Below are 21,809 nucleotides of genomic sequence, written 5' to 3'. Positions count from 1 at the left end.
GCCCGTCAGGCACACTTCCTAGAAACTGCCCACCTTGTTTTCTTTTGTTCTCTCTAGGACCTGGAGCTTGCCAGTTATGCCCATTTGGCCGGCTACTGAACAACACCCAAGGAATCCTCCTTTCTCTGTCTCCCCAGCACTAAGTTTGCAAGCATTTGCCACCATGCCTGGCTTTTTGTGTGGGTGCTGGAGACTGAACTTAGGTTCTCATGACTGCGAGACAAACATTTTACCAACACAGCCATCTCCCCAGCCACGAGCCTCTATACTTTAAGGACAAAGCTGGGTACACTGCTGACCATGGATGCTTCAAGCTGATATAGTGGCTGCCCACCCCAACCTTCACCCACTGCCCAGGGCAAAGCCCCTCTCTCTACAGGGAAGACAGGAGGAAATGTCTCCATGAATGAGCCCAGTGTTTGGCCACACTAGGCCATTCACTGTTTCTTCCCTGCGAGGTTTTAGAACCTCCTTTTAAGCAACCTGCCGTCCTGCTGAGTTCCTGCCCAGTCATCCTTACAGCCTGAGGACACAGGATGAGTAGGTGAATGATAGCTACACGTTTTGGGGGCTCCAGGAAGTGAATCAGGGTTCCACTCACCCTAAACCCCTCAGCAGTGAGACAGGAACAGCTGAACCCATCTTTCATCATAATTACTCAATTCGGGGAGACTTTTTTTTTTTTTGCTCTTGACTAACAGCTGACGGTTTTCCTGTAAAAGGGGAAATGAATTCTCAGTTCTGTGGGCAGGAATCATACCTCCTAAGAATTTGTTTTCTGGAACTCAGCAGGAGCTGGAGTCCACCTTTTAGGGAAGAGTGGCAAGCTCATAGGACGTTGAAGGGGTGCTGCCCTAAATATCACATCATAGCGGGGTGGAAAGCCCTTGCCTTCTGCCGGGAACTGAGCAAGACTGCGGGAACTGAGCAAGAGTCTGAGCTCTGATTACTCAGGGCCCTCAGCTGAGTGGCTGGGATTTCGAAAGCGTGGAAGCTGAGCCCCTTCAGATCCGACCTGCCATGCAGACAGCCCAGCTGTGAGCACAGGGACGCCTTCGGCAATGTGAAGAATGCGGCTGGGCTTGGCCTTGGTCCTCAGCCTGGTTTGCAACTTGGGAGATTTTCATGCTGCTTTAGGATGATCTTGTTTTTGTTTTCAGAGTGCTGGGGAGTCAAACCCAGGGCCTTGTAGGTGCTAGGCAACCATCTGTGACTGAACTTCCGTCTTAGCCCTAGGTAGATGAAAAATTTAAAGCTGCTATTGGCTAGAAGGGTCTCTTCAGAACTTCCCTTGCTGTCTTTCTCTCCTTGTCTTGCACACGGGAAACTCAAGCATCCAGCCCCATCCCCAGGCTTACGGCTCAGACCCTCTCAGCATGCTGGCTTCTACATGCCCACGAGATGTATCTTGATGGATAGCGATAACTTCCATCACCTCATAGGCTAACACAGAGATGCAAGCATCTTCCGTGCTCAGCAATTCATTCCTAGACTCTCATCTACCCCATCTGATTTCCACAGATAATGAATGTGTGTGTGTGTGTAAAGTCAAGTAGAAGACATATTTGTGGGTATGTCTGTTTATAGAGAGGTGTAGCCCAGGAGAGAAGATGTGCTTTGAATGAAGCTGGCAGCATCTGTAGGTGACAGGTCCAGACTGAATAAAAAAGGCAAAGGAGGAAGTAACTGTGCACTTCCTTCCCTTCCTCCCCCACTCTCCCTCTCTCTCTCTGCTCCCTGTGTGGCTGGCTACCTCACTCCTGTCCTGTGTTGGACACTCAAACCAAGATCCCGAATAAATCCTTCCTCTCCTAAGTTGCTTTTAATCAGGTATCTGAACATAGTGGTGAGTCTTTTAAAGTAGATTCATTCTTATTTCAAGTACATGAGTGTTTGCTTGCACTCATGTAGGCAGTGACTACTATACATGTGCCTGGTGCTGTTGGACATCAGAAGAGGACATCAGGTCCCAAACCGGAAGGTCAGGTGTGAACCCGGTCATCTGTAAAAGCAGGAAGTGCTCTCAATTGCTCAGCCATCTCTCCCACCCCACACTTCAATTGCCTTTCTTACCAAACGGTTTGGATAATATCGAATTCATGCTCTTCATCCTGACAGATGGCGACTATAGTCTGACCAGATGCTTCTACTCAGGCAAATGGCCTACCACTGAGCTACAATCCCGCCAATTCTGATAAAGGACAAGGTAGGAAGGCCTCACGTATTCTGATTTCAAAACGTGAAACAAAGCTGCAGAAATCAAGGCTGATTATCCTGTGGGCCCAGCAGGAACATCTCATAAGCCCAGGAATTCAAGGCCAGCGTATGGAGCATGGAGAGAGCCCTATCTCAGGAAAATGATAAAATACAAACAGGCTTGGAGCAGAGCTTACTGACAGAGCATGCGGCTGGCCTGTGTTTTAATTTCCAGCAATGGAGAAACATTATTACAAATGACTTGCAGATTTTGCATGAGGGCAAGCATATAGACCAATGGAATAGAGTGGAGAGTCCAGACATAAATCTTTATGCTCATGAACAGTTGATTTAGGGCAAAAGCACCATAATAATTTAGTGGGGGAAGAGTTATCTTTTCATCCCAGAAGGTTCTAGAACAACTGAAGATCCATATGGTAAAGCATGGAGCCAGGTCACTGTTTCATGGCTCACACAAAAGTTCACTGCAAAGGTATCAAAGCCTGACTGTCAGAATTAAACCATTAGATGTAAGAGTCAATCTTTCTAGCTCGGGGTAGCAGTAACTTCCAACGCTGATACCACCAACAGCATGAACAGAAAAGGAGACAGATTACCAGGCAGTGGTGGTGGATGCCTTTAATCCCAGCACTTGGGAGGCAGAGGCAGGCTGATTCCTGAGTTTGAGGCCAGCCTGGTCTACAGAGTGAGTTCCAGGACAGCCAGGCTTATGCAGAGAAACCCTGTCTCAAAAAACCAAAGAGAGAGAGAGAGAGAGAGAGAGAGAGAGAGAGAGAGAGAGAGAGAGAGACAGACCAGACTTCATGCTCTTAAAGAGTTGTGCTCTAATGAACACTATAACATAAAATAACAAGAAAACCCAATTCATAGAGGGGAAGAATGTCTTTAGCTATCCAATAATAGTCTAGAATATAAAAATTCCCCCCTCTCTCTCTCTCACATTATTGTTGTTGTTTGTTTTTTGAGACTGGGTCTTACTATGTTGTCCTGGCTGACTTGACACTCACTATGTAGACCAGACCAGGCTGACTTTGAACTCAGAGAATGCTTGCTCTTTTCCTCCCAAGTGCTTGTCCAGTATCTAATTTTTTTTTTTTTTTTTTTTTCGAGACAGGGTTTCTCTGTGTAGCCCTGGCTGTCCTGGAACTCACTATGTAGACCAGGCTGGCTTCAAACTCAGAAATCCGCCTGCCTCTGCCTCTGCCTCCCAAGTGCTGGGATTAAAGGCGTGCGCCACCACCGCCAGGCCAGTATCTAAAATTGTTAAAGTATGATTTTAACCAAGAATTAAAAAACATCCATTTAAAAAAAAAAAAATTACTTCTTTTATTGAAGTGAAATTCACAGGAACGTCTTCATACTCAAAAATTTTAAAAAGAATTGTTAATTTTATGTATATGAATACACTGTTGCTGTCTTCAGACACAAGAGGGCATCAAATCCCATTGCAGATGGTTGTGAGCCACCATGTGGTTGCTGGGAGTTGAACTCAGGACCTCTGGAAGAGTAGTCAGTGCTCTTAACTGCTGAGCCATCTCTCCAGCCTCAGCATTCACACATTTAAGATGTATGTATGTGCAATGTGCAAACAATTTATCTATTCATAATCACTTGATATAAGTCTTTTAAAACAACTCCAGCCCCAGGTCCCTCTTCTTCTCATAAGTGTGTGTATTAGATAATAACTTTATTTTCTTACTTGACAAAAAAAAAGAGCAAAATATACCTGAAGACATCTCAATTTAAAACAGCCAAGGATTTGAACAATTCCAAGATATTCAGCCTGAGATATTCAATGTTCAAGTTTATTTGTCATTAGGGAAAGGAAAGATAAGTCAGATCTATCGAGATACTCCCTACTCATCAGAATGGTAACAGAAAGACATGAACAAGGGTCTAGACATTTGTTTTTAAATTCAAGAACGATTCAGGCTGGGGACCTGTCTCGGTTGGTAGCATGCTTGCCTTGCCTGTACAAAACCCCAGATTCCATGCCTAGCACCTCATAAACTGGCCACAGTGGCATACACCTGCAATCCAGCACTCAGGAGACGAAGGCAGGAAAATCAGGGGTCTAAGGTCATCAGTTAGCTGCAAAGTGAATTTGAGGCCAGTCTGAATGTTTAAGACCTTGTTTCAAAAAACAAAAGTAAACAAAAACAACAAAAACAGGGTGTGGGGGGTCCGGGGAAATGGCTCAGCAACTAAGAGTACTTGATTCTTTTCTAAAGGGACCAGTTTTACTTCTCAGTGCCCCGTCAGGTGACTCACAACCTCCTATAACTCCAGTTCAGGGTATCTGATGTACTTTCCTGGTATACACACACACACACACACTCAAACGAGGGAAAGTGGAAATAATGTGAACACAGTACTCATGAATGAAATTCTTTTTTTTAAAAAAAAATTGGGATACAACACTTTAAAACAACAAAAACAAACACAGGATACAATACAATGTTTCAATACTTCCTACTGTATGTAACAATCAGCCTGGACTGACTGCTAGCTTCCATCACCTCAAACCCATATCACTTGTGTCAGGAACACTCCACGTCCTCTCCACTGGCTGGATCAACACACACACACTTGTGTGTTGTTGATCATAGCTATCCAGCTGAGCTACCGGTACACTAGAACTCATGCCTGTGAGTTACAACCTGTACCTGACAACCATCCTCTTTCCCCCCTCTGTCTTGGTTACTTTTCTATCTCTGTGACAAAACACCATGACCAAAGCAACTTATAAAAGGACGCAGTTAATTTAGGGGCTCACAACTTCAGAGGCTTAGAATCCATTGCTATCATCCCAGGGAGCATGGCAGTGGGGAGCCAGCCATGGCGCTGGGGTAGTGGCTGAAAACACTGGTGGCCATTTAGATAAGTGGCTAGGGATGTGTGCCCAGAATGGGTGCTCTCGACATACTACAATGCTTAAGTTCAAAGCCACTGTTGCCTGTTGACTGGCTTTGTTTGAACCTAACTCATTTATTAGTTGTAAATGGTTCCTACCTTTTAGTTGTGCTGTGAGCTAGCTCAGCCAATGGTAAAAGTTACAACATAGTTGTTGCTGTTAGCCTCTCCCATTTGGAATCTAGGGTGTGGCTTTACAGCTTCCCATTCAATCTTATTTTGGAGTGATAGGCTCAGGTCAGGCGGTTTTCTATGAGTTGATCTCACAAGATGCTAGGAACCAAGGGATATTAAGAGTGAGACACAGGAGTCTGGGGAGATGGTTCAGCCAGTAAAGTACTTGCCTTGCAAGCATGCTACCTTAGTACTTTTCTATTGCTGTGAAGTCAACCACCACCAGAGCAACAATCTATAGAAGAAAGAGTTTATTTGGGGCTTACAGTTCAGAGACCCATGACCATTCATCATGGTGGGAAGCATGGCAGCAGGCAGGCAGCAATGGAGCAATAGCTGAGAGCTTGTATCTAATCCTTAAGTAGGAGGAGACTGGGAGAGATGGAGAGGAAGAGAGAAAAAGAAAGGGAGAGACAGTCAGACAGACAGACAGACAGACAGACACACACACACACACACACACACACACACACACACACAGAATGGTGTGGCTTCTGAAACCTCAAAGTCCACCCACCCCTCTGACAACATGTCTCCCAATTCTTCCCCAACAGTTCCACCAACTGTGGGCCAATCATTCAAATAAATGGCCATTCACATTCAAATCGCCACAGAGGGAAACCTGTTGGATCCCCAGAACTATGTAAAAAAGACTGGGTGTGATGGTGTGTGGTCCCCAAAACTATGTAAAAAAGACAGGGTGTGATGGTGTGTGGTCCCCAGAACCATGTAAAAAAGACTGGGTGTGATGGTGTGTGCTTTTGTGTGCTAAGGAAGAGGAAAGAACAAGGTGGCCTTGTAGGGCTGGCTGGCCACTCAGCCTAGGAGCACCCAACAAGGTCCAGACCTGTGAGAGAGGAGAGCCTGTCTCAAAGAAAGCAGGTAGAGGGCTGGAGACATAGCTCAGGGGTTGAGAGCTTGCACTACACTTCCCAAGCAGCCCTGGTTCCCAGCACACACTTTGGACTGCTCAGGATTCTCAGTAAGTCCATCTCCTGAGGGGATCAGTCTCTTCTGGCTTCTGTGGGCACCTGCTCTCACTCATGTGCACATACCCCGACACAGACAGGTATGAACACACATAATTTAAAAACAAAAAACAAAAAACAAAAAAAACCTTAAAAGAAAAACCAAGTCTGACAAGATAGAGATTTTCCTCTGTCCTCCCCCACCCCCACACAAAATGAGACACACTTTTCTCCACTTCATGTACCCATTTGCTCCCCGTGACAGGCTTTTCCCAATTAAAAAGGGTCCCAGAGATGCCTGGTCTTCTGAAGAACAAAAGCGTTGGATGGAATGTGTGTTTCCAGATTGAAGGATTAAAGATCTCTAGTTCTCAGGGACCCACCCTAACTGAGGTCAGAATCCCTAAGGCTGCCAAGATAGGACTTCCCGGTAGGAGCTCAAAGCACGATAACGCCATGCTCCAATGCCTGAACCCACTGCAAGGGCTCAATAAATATTTGTCAAATAAGCAAATTCCTTGGGCAGGGCAGCTTTCGTGTCAACAAACGCTGTTGTTACTTGTCTCTCCTTTGCTAGCGATACCAGGCAAGCTAAGTCCTTTCTCCCCTGGGTGGGCACTCCTCTGGCTCACGGCTTTGCTAATTTGCTCTTTTATTCTCCCTTATGGACTCTGGGAAATACCCTGCTGGCAGCATCCTCCTCTGGCCCTGCACCCTGCCAACATAGCAGGGGCTGTCTGTGTGGCACCGGTTGATCCGCCCCTACCTCTCCAGGCACTTCTGCCATTTTTGGCCCTCCGATTAGAAGCCACAAGCACATCTTCATCTGAAAAGGCAACTGTCTGTCCGTTCTGGAGAGGTTTTTGCTTTTGAAACTACATCCACTTCGCCTTGCCTCAACCATGATTGTCTTCTGTTTCTCCACCTAAGTGATCAGTTTGCCCAAGGTCGAAAGCCTCCCTCTTAAGTTAAGCCTGACTCATCGCCAAATACAGACTGTTCTCCCAGGCAAAGACTCCACACCAGACACAGATGCAGGCATACCCCTCTCCCTTTCTCCCTCTCTGTGTGTTTGTGTGTGTGTGTGTGTGTGTGTGTGTGTGTGTGTGCGCGCGCGCGTGTTCAAATGATAACTTTAGATATTACTCCCCAGGCACTCGTGGCTGTCCCTTGGGTATCTCAATGGCTGGGGGCTTGCTGATTGGGCTAGACAGGCTGGTCGGAGAGCCTGGGGATACAGCATTCCTAGCATTTAGATTACAAAAAGCCTCACTACAGTAGGCCAGCATTTTTTACATGGGTTCTGGGAACCAAACTCAGGTTCCCATGCTGGCACAGATGTCTCCCCAACCCTGGTCTACTCTTTCTGTTGATGTTCAAGAGTTTCCCATCACCTGGTTGGCCATGAGCCATCTGGGGTGATGGACAGCCAGGCGCTGTGGTTAGACATGTGGGCGGAAACAGGCACCTCCATTTCCTGCCCCGCATGAACCTGGTGGAATGTCAGCTGTTTCCTAACCTGGCTCTATCCTACACTAGACCTTGGATGAAAAGCCTAATCAACTTTGCTTTCCCAGAACATTCCAGGGGCTGTAAAGATGGTTGTCAGTGAAATGTTGTCCACACAAACACGAGCATCTGAGCTCCAGCCCCCAAACTCACATGAAGCAGGGCACAGTGGTGCGCATCTGTTACCTCAACTGAGGCAACCAGATCCCTAAAAGCAACTGCTCAGTCTAAGCCTAGCAACTGGTGAGCTCCAGCTTCAGTGAGAGTCTCAAAAAATATGGCGCACAGTAATTGAGCCGAGCAGGGGTAGTGCACGCCTTTAATCCCAGCACTTGGGAGGCAGAGGCAGGTGGATTTCTGAGTTCGAGGCCAGCCTGGTCTACAGAGTGAGTTCTAGGACAGCCAGGGCTACACAGTGAAACCCTGTCTCAAAAAACCAAAAAAAAAAAAAAAAAAAAAAAAAAGAGAGAGAGAGAGAGAAAGAGATACACTTGATACACACACACACTTCAAGAACTCTGTTGAGAAAGTACTTAAAATTGCAGGCAAGGGGAGCTTTATCTGTTTTGTACCCCACAGGAATCCTACAAGCAACCTCTTATCTCAACCTCCCCCCAAATCACTGGTCCCTCTTCTTCTAACAAGACCACACAGGCTTCTTTCCTGAGAGATTTCAGGATATCAGAGCTTCCTTGGGAGATGGGTTCGGCTGGGGAATCCTCTGCAGGGTTCCTGGCCAAACTGGTATTTGAGTTTGCTTCCTCCTTGGCCTCCCCCAAAATACTTCCAACAAGCTGTAACCTGGAACGCCCGCTCTCAGAAGCCAGAAATATGACAAAAATTCAGATAAGCCAGTGCAATCCAGAGCACAGGTTCATTCTTGGTTGGCAAGGATGGCGGAGCATACTGTGGGCTAGGTGCTTTCCTGCACCCAACAACCTGCCTGCCACACCCTCTTGGGAGAGGTTCAGTGCCTGCAAGCAGGATGAACTAAGGCAATCTATTTTAATGCCCCATGCCAAATTATTCTAGTACAGGGGAGTGTGTAACTCAAAGATCTTACGTCTTAGAGAATTTTTTTTTTATTTATGTGTAAGGGACTGAAAGTGAAGTTCACCTTCAATATCAAGTTCAGTCTTTTTTTTTTTTTAAGTATAAAAGCTTGACTTTGTTTCTGAATCACAGTCTCAGCAGCTTCCGAGATAATCGGGTATAATTTACGGGAGTGGTTGGGAATTAAATGAGGTAAACTGTGACATTCCTAGAATGTGGTGGGGGATGTGAAGGCAAGGAGGTGGTGTCCCGCCCACTCAGTCAGGGCCATTCTCCCGTCACTTGGGTCTGTCCATGTACCAACACAGAGTCAATGGTGGGCAGAGTTTTGTCTTGTTGGTCGTGGCTATCCCCTCAGCCTTCTGCCGCTGCACACACATCTTTAAATGTGTTTCCCTCTTCTGAACTTGGGATCATAAGCCCCGGCTTCCCCCACAGAACCTCTAACAGAACCAGCTTTATTCAAGGCCTCCTCAGCAACATAAACCCTCAGCAATTTGTGAGGATTCCAGGGCCCCCGAAACTGGCAAGAACTTCAGGGAAATCACAGGATGATTTCTTTGCCACATGATGAATCCTGCTCAAACGGGTCCCGGAAGAGCACACATGTGTTAGCTACAAGCAGCAGCTCGTAGAGTCGTATAAAAAAGCGATTGCTAACGGGCAAGTCCTAGGGTACCGGCTTTGGATGAAAGTTCGGAGTGAGGGTGGGGTCTGGCAATTGGGGAAGACGCCAGATGTGAGGACAACAGGCCTGTTAGAATCCACTAACCCCTTGGAGACTGCAAAGGGGGTTGGATTATAACACCAAATCAGTATGGCACATGACTCTAATAGAAGAATTAGCATACCACAATCACCCCTGGTCTGGTGCTCCAGTAATAGCCTAACTCAATAGAGTTACTCATCCATATTCATTATTCTCAGACAAAAACCCTACAGGCTCAATCTGGCTGCGGAGCAGCCTGCATACAACTGGCCACATGGCCATCCCTCTGGACACCCCTTTACCAAGTCTCTTTCTTCAGCTGTACAGTTTCTAGTATAACTGAGTGATGACGTTTACAAGACCAAACACAAGCTACATTTTAGGAGCACTTTGGGAGCTGGCTTAAGATCGTTGCAGCCTACCCTTGCCATTGGTGGATGTTAGTTAGTCAGCCTCTGGCTTTCCTAGGATGTGGTTTGGGGTGGGTGCCTCCCCTCACTTTGCACTGGTGAGTGAAAAGTCATGTTCTTAACACACACTGTCTGGCCACGACGGAAATGGAACTGAAATACAGAACTGTATATATATCCTAGCGCAAGGAGAAGTTTCAAAGATAGGACTGCCAGGAATAGCCCTGAGCACCCTAAAGAATAGCTTCGTCTCTTTGAAGCAGACAACCCCACCCAATGCACTCTATATAATTTCCCTAACACTAGGTAGGTGTTGTCTGTGGAGAATTATAGAAGCCTAGGCTAGGCCCACCCATCTCACACAGACCACTCCTTCACCAGGAAGGACAGTCCTCCATCTCTGAAGACCACTAGCCTTCAATCGGTATTTGGCGAGCAACTGCTACTGTCAGATGATGTTTCCGTCCCCCCCCCCCCCCCCCACCCCCATCAAGGTTTAGACCTTAGATTCCACCAGGCAAACAGACACAACTTGAAACACCAAGGCAAGAAATCAAATAACGGGTAACGGTCCCAGATTCCCAGCCATACATAACACCAGAAAGAGGAGGACCTGATGGTGGTCCCATCAGTCTGCTTATTTCTAGTCAGGGTCTTAAAGCTTGGGCTGGTTTCAAACTCCTTTATGCCCCAGGATAACCTTGAAACCTTTCATCCTTCTGCCTCCACTTCCCCAGTGCAGACACCACACAGTTGAGCACCACTACACTGGTTTTTGTACCTTACTGGGGAAGGAATATGAGAGCATCTCGCATGCAAAGGCAGGACTCTGCCAACTGAGCTACATCCTCAGGCTCCGTTGGTCTTTTATTAAGAGTAATTCAGCCACCGAGTCCTTGGCCAAGCTCAATACATGGCCTCAAACACGCACTTCGGTGCTCACAACAACCCTCCAGGTTAGGAGGTACAGTTCTGTGGCGTTCTAGCAGGCTGGACGCCCTGGGTTCCATCCCTATCCAGTGCAGGGGTGTGGTGAAGGGAGGAAGAAGGAAAGAGGCAGAGACAAGGATGCTAGAAAGATAGCAGCCTGCGATTCAAGCTGTTCCACCGCCCCTTCCAGCTACCATCCTAATTAGCGAAGCCTCTTCAGGTCTGTACCCAGCCAGGGGTGTGACCCCCGACTTCCAACCTATGTTCTTTCTGTTTCTCTTTTTCAGAGACCATTCCTCTAACGCACTGCTTTTTGGGTCAGTCCAGTCGCCCTTGGCGTCACCCTCCCATCCCGTACCATTAGGCGCCCCCCCCAACCCCGGGGCGGGGTGGTGGTGGTGGTGGTAAGGGCCATTCTGTACCCCTACCACCTGTGGATCTCGGCTCCTATCGCCACACCCACTGGGCTGTTCCTGAGGACTTAGCCCCATCTAAGCTGCCCCACCGCTCTCCCCGGCACTCTCAGATCCCAGGCCCAAGCATCCCCCGCCTCCTCCCTCCATCTCCACCAGCAAGTGCCCGTTGCCAATCACGCATGGCGCTTACCTCCCTGCGCAGAGACCCAGAACCAAACGCTCCCCAAAACCCAGAACAACACTGGCGCGGTCCACATCTTGATCTCGTTGGAGCCTCAGCAGCTAGTGGTTTTTGTGGGTTGTGAAAAGATGAAGGAAAAAAAAATACTTCGAAGCTTCAGGCCCAGCCGGGAAGAGCTCGGGAGGAGGCTGGAAGCGGTGAGCAAAAGTCCCGGAGACAGAGAGTGCCCGGGATTTCTCGACTCACAGAGACAGCAAACACTGCAAACTTGGCAGCTGGCAACTTCTCCGCACAGTCGGCATTTATGTCTCCCGTCCCGAGGCGGGAGCGGGTGGGCGTCAGGTGGTCCCGGAGATCTAGGACCGCCCCCGAACTCTGTTTGGCCAGCATCACAAGATGACCTCAGGCCAGGTTTAAAGTTACAGGGCCTCAGCCACTGGGGCCCAGCCCAGGCCAAAAAAGAGAGAGAGAGAGAGAGAGAAAAAAAAGCTTTGACTTTGTTCCACTACAGGAGAAAGGGGGGGCCATATGCAATAAACAGTTCTGTTTTACAATTTTTATTTATCTTTCTACTATATTTACTATTCTGTTTTGAAGGGCAAAGCACACAACTTAGGTTTCCTTGTTAGTGGGCAGAAGGGAGACTCACAGTAGCATGTGCGGCTGGTTTTAGGGTTTTAAATGACGCACTGGATTTTCTTTTCTTTCTTTCTTTCTTTTTTTTCTTTCTTTCTATTTTTTTTTTTTTTTTTTTTTTTTTTTTTTTTTGGTAAATACTGAATCTGATGGTTTGAGGAAAACCGCCGTTGTTTGGGTGAGTCTGAGGCGGGCCTCCTGTTAATTAATTGAGTCCTCATCCAAGACAGACACGTGGATGGATGGATGGTGCCTGTCCTCCCACAACTGGTCCCCATCGCAATACTTGGCCTTGTGAGGTACTTGTCCAATTGGGGTGCCTGACCTTGAAGGGTGCTTGGCCCTACTGAGTTATACAGATTTGAAAGGCAGAGCACGTGACACCTCCCGATACTGGGATATTGTGGCTTCACCTGGAGACGGGAGCAGCTGTGTCATCTGACTAGAGGCCACTCACCTGGAACTAAGAGTTCAGCTCTCCTATTTTAATCCTAGGGTTTAACTGGTAATCCCCTGTCTCTTGATTTAAACAATCCTTCCTTGCTCTCAGGGAATGGGTATTAGCAAGAGAAATGTTCATTAGTCCGTTCTAACCTGTTTGAATTTAAGAACAGGGTTGGGGGTGGTCTTGGCTTCACTCCCAGATGCCATAAATTCCTTTCAACAAAAGCATTTGAAGATGCCCCCCCTCCCCCCCCCCCCCCCCCGGAGATGGCTCAGCCACCAAGCCTGGTGACCTGAGTCTTAGGCTCTGAACCCAAAAAACGGTAAAAGGAAAGAACTGATTTTTGAATGTTGCCCTCTGATCAGACAACACAACACTTGAGTGCAAATACACACACACTCGGTAAAAATAAGTTACAGAGAACTTAACAATGACTGCCCCCTAAGTATCCCAATGAAAGTGAAAACGGGCTGTTTTCATCTTTTTAGACCTTGGTTTCAAACAGACTTCATCTTAAGAATTACAAAAGTCCCAGGGCTACACAGAGAAACCCTGTCTCGAAAAACCAAAAAAAAAAAAAAAAGGAAGAAAGAAAAAAAAAAAGAATTACAAAAGTTGATTGACTTTTAAAAATTATTTATTATATGTGTATGTACATGTGTGTACATGTGTGTGGGCACCCATGACATGGTATGTGTGTGATATCAGAGAATAGCTTTGTGGAGCCGGCTGTGTTCTTCTACATTTTCACGGGTACTAAAGACCAAACTCAGGTAGTCGCTAGCCTGCCAGGCAAGCCTTTTATCCTCTGAGACAACACTGTTCTAAAAGCTCATATGAGCAGCTTCAGCCCCGCCCCCTTGCTAACTTATAAGGCCTTTTGGGGAGATGCTAGTTTAAACCAGTGTCCTTGGAAAGCTTGCTCACAGGGATGGTTGGTGCGCTGTGCCCTTTCCTTGAGCTTCTGTGTCACTCACCATGATGAGAGTCAGGCTGCCCACCCAGCAGCAGGTGTTACTTGGCAGGCAAGAGGTTTTACATATCTAGGGATTACTCAAGGGCCGGTAGCTACTCCTGGGGCTACAAGAGAGGAATGAAGTAGATTCAGGAAAGAAGGAAGAGAGACCTGGAAGAAATGGCTCCTGAACTGGTCTTACAACATTATTTCTTCTGTGCGAGTATTTTGTATTGTAGACTGAGGGGAGGTGTACGTAGCCTATATGGCCCCTTAGACATATAACAGAGGCAATGAAACCATTAACACACAGTTTATATTGAAGGGCATTTGGGAGTAGATGAAGAGTCCAGGAAATAAGTTCATCCTGCTCTGGGGCTGGAGAGATGGCTCTGCAGTTAAGAGAATTGATTGCTCTTCCAGAGGCCCCGAGTTCAATTCCCAGCAACCACGTGGTGGCTCATAACCATCTGGAATGGGATCCAATGACCTCTTCTGGTGTGTCTGAAGATAACGACAGTGTACTTAATTATACAATTAATTGTACAATAAATAAATAGAATTCATCCCGCTCTTCTCTCCGTATGCCATAGGTATGTGTCTCGGCTGGTCCCTCACCTTCTTGTAGAGGATGGAGTGGGGGGCAGATGGCTGGAGACAGTAAGAGTTTTGGGGAGAGGACTTAGGTCTGGGGGAGTCTTCAATGCTTCTGTATGGGGTTTTCCTGCTGAATACCCAGGTGAGTTGCTGGCCCCAAGAAGGATCACTCAAGCATGGGGGGTGGGGGACGGGTTTACATTCCACAGCAATGCAAATGGCAAGTTGAAGAAGTCTTGGCCCTGGGCAGAAGAAGTACCTGAGGAAGGGTCCTTCCCGGCTGTGACACAGCTCCTGTGAAGACTGAATAACAATGAGGCCCAGGTAGAACGTCTGGCGCCAGGAGATAACACTCACAGCCCCACTATTTACAGATCTTACCTTGAGGCTCTCCAACCTATGGACCTTTGATCTAAGATCTACTATTCAAGGAGAATGGTTTAGCATTGATTCACCTGGAGGGCTGGCTAACACACAGGTCACTGGGGTCACTCCAAAGTGCTCATTCCTTAAAAGGGGTCCCACACTGAGAACAGCTCTTTGGGACATCTTAAAACACATCCAGAGTTCTACGGGGAAGGAAAACACCTGTCTCTCCATGGCAGATCAAGGCTGGAGCCTACTGCCAATCCTGAGGAGGGGCGGAGACATACAAACAGTAGGGGCTCCTTTGTTCTAGGGGATGCTGGAGGTTGGTGTTAGGCTCCAGATCATTAGCTGCATTCTTCCAGGCCTTTGCCAAGTCTGGAAAGCAGTGGGCTGAAGGGCTGCAGACTCCCTGGGGGAGACAAAAGTGTTCTGGGGCTGAAGCTCCTTCAACTGACTCTCCAACGGCATGAAGCACCCGTGGCCCCTGACTGAATACATTGTTTCTTAGGGCTCAGGTTGGGCAGAAATAAGATGAAGCTGTGAACTCAAAACACCTTGAATTGCTGCAAAGGACCTTGGGCTACTCCGGGGTCTGCGTTCTTAACACAAGTGTCACCCAGCGTTCTTAACACAAGTGTCACCCCCGTAGTCCAGAGAACTGTGCATATCCTAGGAGCGTGACTTCCACTGTGCTCCTCCTGGTGGCGTTGTTGCTACCAGGCCCTGAAGAGTTCTCAGTCTCTTTCCTACTCCGGTGCTGTTTGTACCCACCAGGAAGCTCAGTCATCCCTAGTGTCTATGGCAGAAGTTTTTTGAAAAGGGCTCTAAGGGAACCAATGTCATTTACCTGAGGCATGGATCACTCACTACACAAGAACTAAGTTAAGTATCAGGTCATTCTCTCTTGTTGGCCAGTCTTCACCTGATCCTGATTTATGAAGGTTTCCTGAATCTGCCCCACTCCTGGGAAACTGGATCTGTCCCCAGTTGCACTCATGAACTGGGACTCTATGCCAAGACCTGAGCCGGGAAGTCACTTCTGCTCTTCCATGAGTGGGGACTGGCTTGAATTCTGATCCACTGGTGTCTCCGAAGTGCCAGAGTGCTCACTGTTCCTGTGAGGTGCCAATTGTCCCTCCTGTTGTCAGAGTCATCTCATGCCTCCATTCCAGTGTGGCTGAGCAACAACTGCACGTTCAGATTCCCAAAGGAATTCTGGAAAAGCTAGGTACTCATTTTCCATCCCAGAGTAGAAGAAGCACAGTCGTTGGAGGTGGGTCCCAGGGATATTATTGTTTGGTTTCAGAGCCTTCCTGCCCCCCAACCAGGGACTGAGGTGCATATTTACATAACAAAGCAAACCTGGCCTCCAGGTTCTCCCAGCATCCCTCAGGCCTGCCTGGTGTACCCTACCCCCAACCTAGGGGCTGGGCTGCCCTTACCCAGAAGCTCTTCCTTATATCCTGATGTAATCCAGACATTTGCTTGTGCTCTCTCTTGCTCTCTCTCCCTCCTCTCTCCTTCTCCTCTCTCCTCTCTCCCTCCTCTCTTCTCCTTTCTCTTCCTCTCCCTACTCTCCCTCTCCCTTCCAACTTCCCTTCTCTCTCTTTCTCTTCCCTCTTTCTCTTTCCCTCTCTCTTCCTCTCCTCCTCTTCTTCCTCCTCTCCTTCCTCCTCCTCTTCTCTCTCTGCATATACACTTCCCCTTTCTCTCTTTCTTCCTCCTTGACCCCCTCCTTTCCCCATGGCGACTTCCCTGGCCTTGGTTCATTGGAGCCAGTGAGCTCTTTCACCCAAGAGCAGCTTCCCAATAAACCTGCCTTTAATGTAATCTAGTCTGGCTCGAGTTGGCTCATTTCACCGGCATCAGAGATATAGCCTATTAGTTATAATCCACAGATACTCAAGTCCCTATGGACAGTGGGTTGTATTTTCAGGTTGCCTTAACATATCCTCCCATGAACTTATTAAAACATAGCCAGGTCACTCATACTAACTAATGCGATGCCAATACTATGTGTTAATAAATAGCTGCTGAAACATATTGTTTAGAGGGAAGGGGGAAGAGAATAATGTCTGTGTGTATTTAATACCCACTTCTTTCTGAAACAGGGTCTCACTGCAGCCTTGACTGCCTGGAACTTCCTATGTAGACCAGGCTGGCCTTAAACTCATGGAGACCTGTCTGCTTCTGTCTCCCTTACACAGGGACTAAAGGGATGCACCACCATGTCCAGCTCCCTAAATATTAATCTGTGGTTAGTTGAACCCGTGGATCCAGGGGACTGATTGAACAAGGCACTGACCATGTTAAGCATTTCATAAAAAGAAACCAGGTGGGGCTGGAGAGTCGGCTCAGCAGTTAAGAGCTGTATAGAAGACAGGTCGTGCACACCTTCACTCCCAGCACAGAGCTAGGTGGATCTCTTGAGTTCCAGGCCAGCCTGGTCTACAGAGTGAGTTCCAGAACAGCCAATGCTACATAGAGAAACACTGTCTTAAAAGAGAGAGAGAGAGAGAGAGAGAGAATGTGGAGGAATAATTTCTGAATCACATGCCCTTCTTCTGTTTTGCCTCGTTCCCTTCATGTGATTCGGCGTTATCTGCTCTTACATGTAGATGGGCAATGCTGTATTTCTGAGTCACTGGGAGAATCATGGAGACACTATGCCCTCTAGTCCCCATTACTTGCGTGTGAATTTCCTAAGATCAAAAATTTCCTTCCTAGCCACAGCAGAATGACCAAACTTAAGAAACTTAATATTAAAACACTTCTCTTGGTCAGGGGTGTAGCTTGGTGATGAATGTCTGCCGACATGGTAAGAATCCTGGGTTTGCCCCTCAGCGTGACCAAGCAAGCTCTGGGTAAATCTGTCATGGTATCTGACATCTGAAGTTCCCGTCACTCAGGAGGCTGAAACAGGAGGATCACTTGAGCCAAAGAATATGAGATCAGCCTGGGCAAGATAAGAAGACTCTGTCTCAAAGGAAAAAACAAAACAGTGCCTTTGTCCCAGGTCTGTAATTGTGTCATGTCTTCAGAAAACTCCAGAACACTGAACCTTTTCTTGTCTTTCATAAACTTGGTGCGTCTTGAAGGTGTTAGACTAGGTGTTTGTAAGATGCCACTTTTCTGGAATCTGTGAGGCATTTCTTGATCAGATTTGGATAAACCTTCCTGCTTGAGTGGCACAGGGTAAGGTGGTATCTTTGTATATCACCCAATGAGTGCCTTTGAGCCTTTAATCAAGGCTTTTGAATTTAGAGCATCCTACATGGGTAGACCTCTGCCCTTAACAGTTAGTACTTCCCAATGGCATCCACACTAAAGTTACTTTTCTTCTTTTCAGCACTGGTGTGGTGGCACTCTGTCAGTAAACTACACACTCCCAGTCCCCAGACATTTGTTTCTTTTCCAGGAAACACTTCTTAGGGAGGTAGCTGGGCGAAGATGCTAGAGATAAGAACATGATTTTGTTGTTGGGGCACTTTCTTTTCTTCTTTTGGGAGGCAAGGTTTCATGTAGCCCAGGGTAGTCTTGAATTCATAATGTGGCCAAGGGTAGCCTTGAACTCTGTAATCTTCCTTCATTCACCTCCTAAGTGCTGGAAATACTGGCATGCATGCCACACCACACCCAGTTGCTGGGGTTAAAGGCAAGGCCTCCTGTTTGCTGGACAAACCCTTGTACCCAAGGCTGAGTCTTCAGATTGAAGTGCATCTCTATTGCTGACATAAAACAAAGAATGAGCTATTGTGTGGAGTCTTTCTCCACTCTATAAAAGATGTTATCTGCTTGGAATGATAATGACATTATTCAAATGCAGATAAACAGGCCTCCTCCTCATTCTTCAGAGAAGTTATTGACCCTGGAGGCAGGACACCTCACAAGTACACCATGGGCTTCACACGTGAAGGAAAGGTGGGGGACCCCATCTTAGAGACTTTAGTCTCTGGCTGGCTTCTTACTGCTCCAAAGAAATGCAAAGACTTCTTGGCTGCTGACTGCTGTTGTCATAGCAACTCATTGTTTGTTTACGTACTACCTTCCCCCAACTAAAAGGAGAACTTGTCGGAATCCACTTCTTCGAGGAAGTCAAAGGTCTCTGATGATCTGGGCGACAAGAGTCACTTCAGTAGGTTGGGATCAGAGTCAGGTTGGGTTTGCTTTGTTAAGGTGAATACTTTTTGTGATTGTTTGCGTTGAGAGCAAAATCTCAGTCTGTTCTGGAACTTTTGGTTCGATTACCTCAGCCTTGCCAGTGCTGGGATGATGGCGCTCGCTGCAACACGGAGCCAGAGCTGAGTTCAAGTGGACAGACAAGCCAGACGGAGGAGGACATTTTATCGCAATGCAGAATGAATACACAGAGGGCTCCTTTCCGTGTCTTCATAGGCCCTTGATGAGAGGTGTTAAAGCTCTGTTGAGCGTCTGGGTGAGAGAGGTTAAGAAGGCAGGGGGTGGGCAGAGACTTTGTGGACAATGGTCCCAGCCTTTTTCTCTTTGTGTCCCTGGGTGGTAAGTGGGCTTATGAAAATGACCACAGCGGGGACTCCTTGTCCCATAGACTGTGCTCTATGGAGGAGCAAATGCATACTGAAGGCTTGAGCAGAGACATTTTATCCTGCCAGCAGCTGTCTGTCAGGACAGCTGAGTGCCAGTGCCACAGATCTCACACCATCTCACCCTGGAGGATCCTCCCTGGTGCAGATAGCAGCTTGCACAGAGATTGGGTCACAGACCCACAGGCTGGAGTGCAGTCCCTATGGTATAGCCTGGAGCCTGCTGTTGTTTTAGAACCTCTTTCGTTAAGGGCCCAAATCTGTTTTAATCACAGCTCCGGAATCTAACTCGAATACTCACACACCGTCTTCCAAGAGATGGGTTTGGCTGGCCATGGCAGGAAAACAGAAAAAGGCTTAGAAGTTGATAAAGCTGGAAGAGAAGAGCTTTGTGTGAGCAAATGCGCCTGCTACCCAGCTGCCTTCAGGCCATAAAGTGAGCGAGGCTTCTTGCTTTGCTCATCCCCAGAGGTTTTTTTTTTTTTTTTTTTTTTTTTTTTTTTCTGGAGATGATCAAGAAGCACCGGGAGGATTCTGGGGAAATGTCATTAGAATAATTTTTCTGTTTTCCTTTCCTGGTGCGGGGAGTGTGGTCACACAGTCATCACTAGGATAAGGGCAGCATGCACTATGCAAACACGGAATCTGCGTGTGCTGCAGTGTGCTGGCTCCCAGGACACGCCAGGGAGCAAGACGTTCAGGTTCCTATTTCTGAGTCACTTGTATTCCAAAGAGGTAGATGGTGGGGTCAGAAAGGAATACCTTGAAGAAAAGCATCAATGGAGAATATCAACATTCTTCTGAGTGGTAACAAATCCTGGTGGAGCATCTACCCTCTAAAGGCGCACATAACAGTCAAGGGCATCCATTTCAGAGTCTCAGCCAACCTGTACTTACATCTATCTGGTTCCCTGTTCTCTGTTCTTCTTTGGACTTCAATACAGAAACACAAAGTGCTCAGCTATGGCTATGCTTAATCCTAGGAGGAAGTGTTGCCCCCGGCATGCAGGTTTCATGGGGGGGAGGGGGTGTTGCAGTGTGCTCTGGTTTAGAAGCTGTCCCCAAAGGATTCCTATGTTGGATTCTCCGTGAAGTGTTGAGAGGATAAGCCACGGGGTTGTGTCATTCAGAGGTGGGACCTTTGGAAGGGAGTTCACATGTGCTTGTCATGGTGGGGCCTCTTGGTGGACTCCTGATGGTTTTATGACAAGGAGAGCCCAGAATACATTACATACTCATGTGCACACACATGCACGCACACACACCACACACAAGCATTCACCACACGGGTGTGTACACACAGAGAGACAAAGACACACACAGACACACACAGAGGCATTCACACAACTACGTGCACATAAGTACACCCCTGAACCCTTGCCTTTTTCAAACTCATATGCCACCATTGGACTCTGATGTTAAGAAGGTCATCCCCAGAAACAGCTCTTGATTAAACTCTATTTTTCTACTGTCATCAGCAGTGGAAAGTAGGAGAACACAGTGTTTGAACAGCCCCCCTTAAGAAAGCACCACAGGCTGTGGTGTGTGGGGTGGGGTAGAGGGGAGCTGACATGGGGGTGCGTTGTGTCTTTCTTGGCAGGTAGATGTCTCTGCTAAGTGTGAAATTCATCTTTGAATCAGGATTTTTTTTTTTTAAACCAAGGTTGGGTTATTCTTAGTGCAAATGGCATGCCAAGGGTGACTATAATTTTCATTTTGTGTCTTGGCCTCTTCTGTATCTTGGCTCTGGACTGTGATGGTTGCTGCTAGCTCCTGCCCTGGTGGCCAAAGCAGAGAGGGTGACAGGAGGCCAGGAGAGGTTGGAGCACACAGGAGCAAGCACACAGTGCTGTCCTGCCAAACCTATTGACCTCCTCAAATGTCTCAGGACAAGTGTGACATTATGTCATGTCGGATGGGAAATGAAGGCAGACTCTGACCAGGACAGTCTGGTCCATCAAAATCCACTTGATAAGGAAGGCTGGCTTTGCCAGTGTGGTGTTGAGATTTCCTACTGGATCTTTGAACAAAATCTATGGTTTAATAAATAACAAAGTAAATGTAAATGGGTGGGAAGATTAAATGAACTTATGTGCATACGTCTTATGACATGTTTTATTTTCCCAATTAAAATGTTCTGAAGCAGAGTAATAACAGTTAATAATTCTTGAAAGTACCCTTTAAGATGTTCTCTCTTTTGTAATTTTTAATTTTAAAATTACAATTTATTAAGTCCTCTTTCTGTCTATATGCATGTGCCTTGGTCCACATGTGGAGTCAGAGGACATGTAGGACCTGGGGATCCCCAACCTAGGCTGTCAGGCTCGGCAACAAAAACTTTCACCTGATGAGCCATTTTGCTAGCCTGGGGTATACCATCTGGAAACTCAAAATAGCTCAACCACTTAGTAACATCTCACGAAGAGCAAAAGGTTTCTAATTCATATTATCCACCTCCAACAAAGGACAGGGGTGTGGGGATGGGAACAGAAGGGAGCAAATAGGGAGAGACAGAGAGAGAGAGAGAGAGAGAGAGAGAGAGAGAGAGAGAGAGAGAGAGAAAACTGAGAGAGAATTGGAGTGGGTATGGAATGCGGGGGCATCTCTGGGACGAGCTAGAAACCTAGGATAATTGAAACTCCCGGGAATCTTTAAGAGTGACCCTAGCCAAGACTCTTAGTAATGGAGAGTACGGAACCTGAAATGACCATCTCCAGTAACCAGGCAAGACTTCTTCCCCCCCCCACCCCCCACCCCGCAAGACT

The 21,809-nt window shown here is 47.2% G+C and overlaps 1 protein-coding gene across 2 annotated transcripts in view; it reads right to left on the bottom strand.

Moving 5' to 3' along the window:
• Pdpn (podoplanin) overlaps positions 1-11,840 on the bottom strand; it is a 32,019-nt gene extending 20,179 nt beyond the window's left edge. Inside the window, exon 1 of one of the 2 annotated variants that reach the window (XM_034503452.2) lies at positions 11,490-11,840. In XM_034503452.2, coding sequence (XP_034359343.1) covers positions 11,490-11,556 — 67 coding nt within the window. In that variant the 5' untranslated portion in view covers positions 11,557-11,840. The remainder of the gene's footprint in view (positions 1-11,489) is intronic. The other variant, XM_034503451.2, reaches the window with a different exon arrangement.
• Between the last annotated feature and the right edge of the window lie 9,969 nt (positions 11,841-21,809).

This window comes from Arvicanthis niloticus, chromosome 5 (assembly GCF_011762505.2).
Source record: "Arvicanthis niloticus isolate mArvNil1 chromosome 5, mArvNil1.pat.X, whole genome shotgun sequence".
Lineage (NCBI taxonomy): Eukaryota > Metazoa > Chordata > Mammalia > Rodentia > Muridae > Arvicanthis > Arvicanthis niloticus.
The sequence above is the reverse complement of the archived record's forward strand: the minus strand, read 5'-3'. Positions and strand labels throughout refer to the sequence as shown.